This window comes from Epinephelus fuscoguttatus, linkage group LG7, assembly GCF_011397635.1.
Source record: "Epinephelus fuscoguttatus linkage group LG7, E.fuscoguttatus.final_Chr_v1".
NCBI classification, from domain to species: Eukaryota; Metazoa; Chordata; class Actinopteri; order Perciformes; family Serranidae; genus Epinephelus; species Epinephelus fuscoguttatus.
In genome coordinates this window covers 42,860,097-42,866,507 of record NC_064758.1, presented here as the reverse complement: position 1 = coordinate 42,866,507, position 6,411 = coordinate 42,860,097, and the positions used below count along the sequence as shown (strand labels likewise).

The following is a 6,411-nucleotide window of genomic DNA, read 5'->3' as shown; positions in this document are numbered from 1 at the left end:
AATGAACGGGAACCCCGCCTATGACCTGTCAGACGCGTCATAAATATCTCACGGACTGATGGTCCGCGCAGATAGGAGGCTTACCGGTAGGAGCCTGTGGGACAATTACTGTGAAGGTTTGAAGTGTGTTTACTTTATGTTAGTAATTGAAAGGAAAATATTACACCTCTTACCTATAACATTTAGTTTCTAGTTACTTTTCAGATTGGACATAATGCGAAATATAAATGAAGTGAGGTGTTATTTCCGGTTACAGTGAATCCCAGTTCCTCCACTCAACTTTAAAATTCATTGGAACCAGTTTGCACACAAAACATGATTACACCAGACACAATAAATGTTGCATGACCCTCGTCGGACTGGAAGTTTGTCAGTTCAACAGAACTATTTTTAAATTTAATTATTTTCAAAACTGTCAAAACTTAGTATGTTTATGTACAAACAACAACTATACATTGTAATTTTAAAGTCAAATTAAAGTAAAATGTTTCATTATTCAACTAAATTTCAATGTGCTCACTCTACTCAGATATTATTTGCACACAAAACTTTCTATTTCAGTAACTTAAAAGTTTACACAAAATAAATGTGTCACATGACCTTCATCTGACGTTTTTAGGTATGTTAAGTGAAGTAAGTTATTTAAAACCTTTAACTCTAGTTACTTTGTGGATTTAGATGATCATACAAAATATAAATGAAGTGATGTGATGTTATAGGTTAAAATTAAACATTATTAATAAATCGACTCACAGGCTCCTCTTCAGTATATAAAGTAAATTAGCTCCAATTTTACCAGCTGCAGCATTGATGTGATGAAAATATTAATGCATCAATAATTATAATTCAGTGGTAAAATATATATTATTCTAAAATGGGGCATTTTGCACAATAAGTTATTTTATTTGTGGCACCTTATTTTGATGATAATACTTTTTAAAATTTTGAATACAGGACTTTAACTTGTAACAGTATTTCTACACTGTGGTACTGCTACTTTTATTCAGTAAAAATTGTGAGTACTTCTTCCACCACCGGGATGGGTGGGTGGATAGATAATGTTTTGAATCACTGGTTACCACTTTGTAATAAGCCAGTCCTCATCAGGGGTGTGAAAGTTGTAACTAATCTCTTTTTTAATGCTTCATAGATCACTTACAGTATAATACTGTTCTGAATTCAGGGTGAATTAATTCGGAGTATGTCTGAAGATGTTTATTTAAACTCTTGACTCTTAATTCGTCTCGGTTGGCTGCATGAAAGAAATGAAACCTGGGAGGGACCAAAAAAACCCCACAAAGACATTCTCAGAATACCAAGCATGCCTAATTTATTATACATTATAGGGCAGGGCAATATGATATCATATTGATACTTTGATATAAGAATAGATGTGTTTTAGAGACTGCAGTTCAGTAAAATGATCTAAGTTTCTAAACTTTCTAACTCTGTTCTGTTATTTGCCTTTACCCGAGAGTCATTATATCCACATTACTGATGATTATTTATCAAATATTGCACAGTGGTGCAGTGGTTAGCACTGTCGCCTCACAGCAAGAGGGTTCCTAGTTCGAACCCCAGGGTGGGGGAGCCCTTCTGTGTGGAGTATGAATGTTCTCCCTGTGTCAGCGTGGGTTTCCTCCAGGTGCTCCAGCTTCCTCCCACAGTCCAAAGACATGCAGGTTAATTGGTGACTCTAAATTGTCCGTAGGTGTGAATGTGAGTGTGAATGGTTGTCTGTCTCTATGTGTCAGCCCTGTGATAGTCTGGTGACCTGTCCAGGGTGAACCCTGCCTCTCACCCAGTGTCAGCTCCCCCGTGACCCCTAACAGGATAAGCAGTTGCAGAAAATGAATGAATGAATATTGCATAGTGTAAATATTTTGTGAGTAGTCAACTCTACAATATTGTCGCAATATCCATATTGAGGTATTTGGTCAAAAACATAGTGGTATTTGATTTTCTCTATATCACCCAGCCAAAAATTTACTCTACATTTGAGCAAAATTAAACAGTTTTTACGGCATCTGTTACACAGATTTTTAACCTGGCAGGATAAAAGGTTACCACTTAGGCCGTATGATTTTTGACCTTAGCACAAAGTCCACCTACTGGAAATATTCTCTGCAAACAACCTTCATCAGTGGCCATGAGATTCAAAGAAATTTTGTGCAAGTAGAGCTTTGGCGAAGAAGTTTGTGTCAGACTATGTGATTTTTACGTACAAGCTGCAGTTTTTGCATAATGTACTCGAGGCTTCGTAAACGAATACTTCAGCAGGGTCAACTGTTTGTACTCTTCTTGTCATTGTTGGAGGATAGTCTCAGTAGAGGAGCTTCACGTAGGTTTCTCCTGTTTTCCATGACTGTGAAATTATTGCCAATACAACGTAATGCTTACAAAATATAGTGTAAATAGTGAGACAAGCTTCAATCCTCTAAAGGACAGATCAGGTCTGATATGATCTCTTCTGCTGCAGGGTAGCACAAGTCAGTATTTGGTAACAGTAGTGCTTCCTGTAAATGCAGAATTAAGGCTTTTGCCTCAAAGGTGCACTTAAAATATATCCTTTGTCATTCAGTGGATTGACAACAGCACTGTCATCGCCACCTTTGAGGGGTTTAGTTCCCCACAAGCACCTGTTCAAATGTGTTAGTGTGAGGTATTCAGGAAAAACTCTACATCAAGTTTGAGTTTCATCCCACATTGTTTCCTTACACTTGCACACAACAAAGACAGCAGGTTTTATGATTAAAAAGCACACAGACACATTTCAAAACAATACTTAAAATATTTTATTCTGTGCACTACTGGTGTTTGGTACCTGATGGCACTCAGCCTAAAACATACGACTCAATCTTGTGATTTGGTGGTTATGGCTAAAGTTTCCTGAACTTGGCTCCGTCTGCTGTTTATTGTCATGCATAAAAGACAAAAGTTGCATTGTTCTCAAATTGCATTGCATTGCAACATTGTTGTACAATTTTGTGGTGCAGAAATCCAACAATCCACCTCCCGAAAGAGCCTTCTGAATATGGCTGATTCACTGTGCAGGTCTTTTTACCATAGGTTCTTCATTTTGTAGTTCTTAACTGTCCATAGGTTGCAGTTTAGTGTGTGGACAGTCTGTGGTGTAAACATAGGCACTCTAGTTGTAACTGGCCATTACTGTGAGCCTCTAAAAGAGGTTAATAACTTAAAGCCTGTACACATGGCTCTATGGCCCACTGGCTTTTCAAGCACTGGGTCAGCCCCCAAAAATGTATCACAGGAGGATAAAAACAATTCCCACACTATTCTCAAGAAATGTACATATGTAACATGTTGCCAAATCATTCACAAATTCCTGCAACAGAAGGAAGGTGGAATAAAATACTTAATGCTTGTGGTTAATAACAAGACTAAAACAGTGTAGCCACACTAGAGGCCCCATGTGGCCAAAAACAAAACTGTTGGATGATGAAAAACAGAGAAAAGTTTGACTTCTATCTTTACATCTAACAGGGTGTAAAATGCCTACTTTGTCCCAGAGGAAAGGACAGATTATCCTCTGAACAGTGGCCATTTCAGGACATCAGACTCAGCTGTGCTTTGACCTAAGTCATGACATGCTAAACATGCTAAGTGCTAATGGTTGCCAGGTTGATAGGTCACTAAACTGCTGGAGTTTAGCATGTATGTTAGAGGTATGCTATGCAGGATTGTCAGTTACTGTTTGTAACCACATTCACCAGCAAACTGGAAAGCAAATGTGAACCCCAGATTCACTCGTTTGGCATTCAGCCTCATTATATTTGCATTTTTTTTGGTGCTGTGTCTCTTTGCTGCGTGCTACTTGCAGTCTAGCACCTGGTTGTGACCTTTATATGAGGCCCGAGCCTCGCACTCTTAAACGTCCTGTACACAGAAGATAAGAAAATCCAGGCAGAGGGCAGAGTCTCTGCAGATAAAATGATAATACATCGCCACACACTTTTAATGGGTCAAAAGTAAAGATTGAGAGGGCTTACTTCTGTATGTATGGGTCTATATATTATTTTATAGGAAAATCCTGCATAGTATATCTTTAATTCACAAGCTAACATGCCACTGTTAGCATGGTAACATGCATCTATTTTTGCATTCTTATCGGCATTTAAGCCAAAAGTTCAACTTTTTTGGCAAATACACTTGAAAGGGATAAAATAATTGGATCTTAGTTCATGTAGAAACACGAGTGTAGTATCAGTTTTATTATCTACTGTAACTTTTTGGAAAGCCCTATTCGCCCAGGACTACTTTTATCTGCGGACCTCTGGTAATTTGTAATTATGGCGGAGGTCATCTGTGATCTTAATCCTGTGCAAATCTGCCATGTACATAATTTGTTCAGTAAAAACTCCACCGCAAATGACAGACACAGAGGTCGTGTGATAATATTAGTCCATCTCTGTGATTTGGGGTTGTGTTTAGGTTTTGTGTTTTTAGGTTTTTACGGTGCCTCCACCTGCCTTTTTCACGGCTGAGGAATATGGAGGCTTCGCTGGCAGTTAAAAATAAAAGTTTTAGCGGCATTTTGAATCCCATTGCGCAACATGGAGACCCGTTTGCAGAAAAATCAAGTTCAAATCCTTTAGAACGGCAAAGTCATGAAACATGTGACGAGTGGTTGTGTACAGTTTAGAGTGAAGTTACTAATGACTGGGCGCATCAAGCATCATATATCAAATACATACATCAAGTACATTCTTTGCTTATCTTATGTGAATGAGCCACATGAAACACAGACATCAAATCACATGAGGTCCCCATGTAATACTAGTCTTGTGCAAATGGGGCTGAAGAGAGCAAAGAAAGTATATCCCAAAATCTGTTATACTCCACGCATGCCATATGCACAATGAAAGAGTTCTTGGTCACTGTAAATTAAGTGATACCTTTGGTCTGTCCTGTCCTTTCATTTTAAAGCACAGCTGAAGCTGAGGGGAGATCGTTTATAAAAAGATACTGTACCCAAAAAACTAAAATGTTGGATGAGGAAATTTTGACTTGATGGTGGCGCATGATTAAAAACTCATGAGATCACTGAAGTTGTGAAGATTCATCCTTTGGGGAACCTGATGATCTGCACCAAATATCATGGCAATCAGTTCAATCTGTGTCGAGATATTTCACTGTATATTGACCAAAGTGTTGGACCGTCACCTCTCCAGCACAGGGGCTGCTAGCATGGCTAAAACCCAGCAAGCTCTTAATTATTGCACATAACCTCGATTGTAGCACAGGCTCTGCAGTCAGAAGACAGGTGATTAACTTGAGTCCTGACCGGTGATTTCATAACATTTCAAAGTGTGCATCCACAGACATGGCACATACAGAAGTAATAAAATATTATTTATAAAACACAAAAGGGTATAAAATTAAAAACAGTTGGTTCTGTGAATGTGCCAAGGGTTTCAGTGTTCAGTTTCTTTAGATAGGAGTGTATTTACACACCTCTCTCAGGTTATGTTCAGGCTCTCATTTGTCCATCTTGTTTTGTTTTAGACTCAGAAATGAAGGATTCCTCATTGTTCCTCTTTGATTTGGCGAGCATCTTCTCCATCTTGAACTATTACTCCTGTTTGTCCACTTCTGATGCTCTCCTCCCTCTGTCCTTTCACACCTTGGTGTTTTTAAAGTGCATATACCCTGCTGTGCACAGTTGAGGAGAATACTGCTTGCTGTTTCTCATCCCCCCCTTTCCTTCCTTTTTCATAGTTGCAGTCCATCCTGCTGCTAGTTGCAGATGCTCTCACTGTCCTCGTCTTCCTCTTTCTATACCTCTATAGTCTTGAAATATATCCTGGCATATATTGAATCCAACTGGCTATGTAGGGCGTGGAATGAGGGTCTCTTAGAGGGCTCAGCGGCCCAGCAGTCCATCATGATGCGGTAAATATTCTGAGGACAGCGGGTTGGACAGGGCAGCCGAAACCCTGACGACAGCAGATCCAACACTTCCTTGTTGCTTTTTCCTAAAAGGGAGGGATATAAAAGCATGAACGTTTGAGGAGTTCAGTAAATTCTCAATCCTTTCCTTTACAGGCACGGGTATTCCACGGTGCAGAAAACCAGCAACCACAAGCATGATAACATCACTGCTGTAAGACTTCAACTCTAAAAGGTAAAGTCAACACGACTCCTGCATATTGACTCAAGATCATTTATCTTCAAAGCACATGTTCAGTCATGGATTACAAAAAGTCCTTAAATGATAAGGTGGGTGTTTCTCTCTCTTTTTTTTTTTATCTTGTCAACAAATCCCATAAAAAGACTGAAACCAACAATGTGTTAGTCCGCTCAATACTTTCTAACTTCCTGTCTGTGGCTCTCAGTTCCAAGCCCTTTGATTCTCAGGGTGCTTTCACACCTGCCCTGTTTGGTTCGGTT

The 6,411-nt window shown here is 39.1% G+C and overlaps 1 protein-coding gene across 1 annotated transcript in view; it reads right to left on the bottom strand.

Moving 5' to 3' along the window:
* Positions 1-2,771: 2,771 nt before the first annotated feature.
* Positions 2,772-6,411, bottom strand: part of srms (src-related kinase lacking C-terminal regulatory tyrosine and N-terminal myristylation sites) — a 42,785-nt gene continuing 39,145 nt past the window's right edge. Inside the window, exon 8 of the mRNA XM_049582176.1 lies at positions 2,772-5,996. Coding sequence (XP_049438133.1) covers positions 5,797-5,996 — 200 coding nt within the window. The 3' untranslated portion in view covers positions 2,772-5,796. The remainder of the gene's footprint in view (positions 5,997-6,411) is intronic.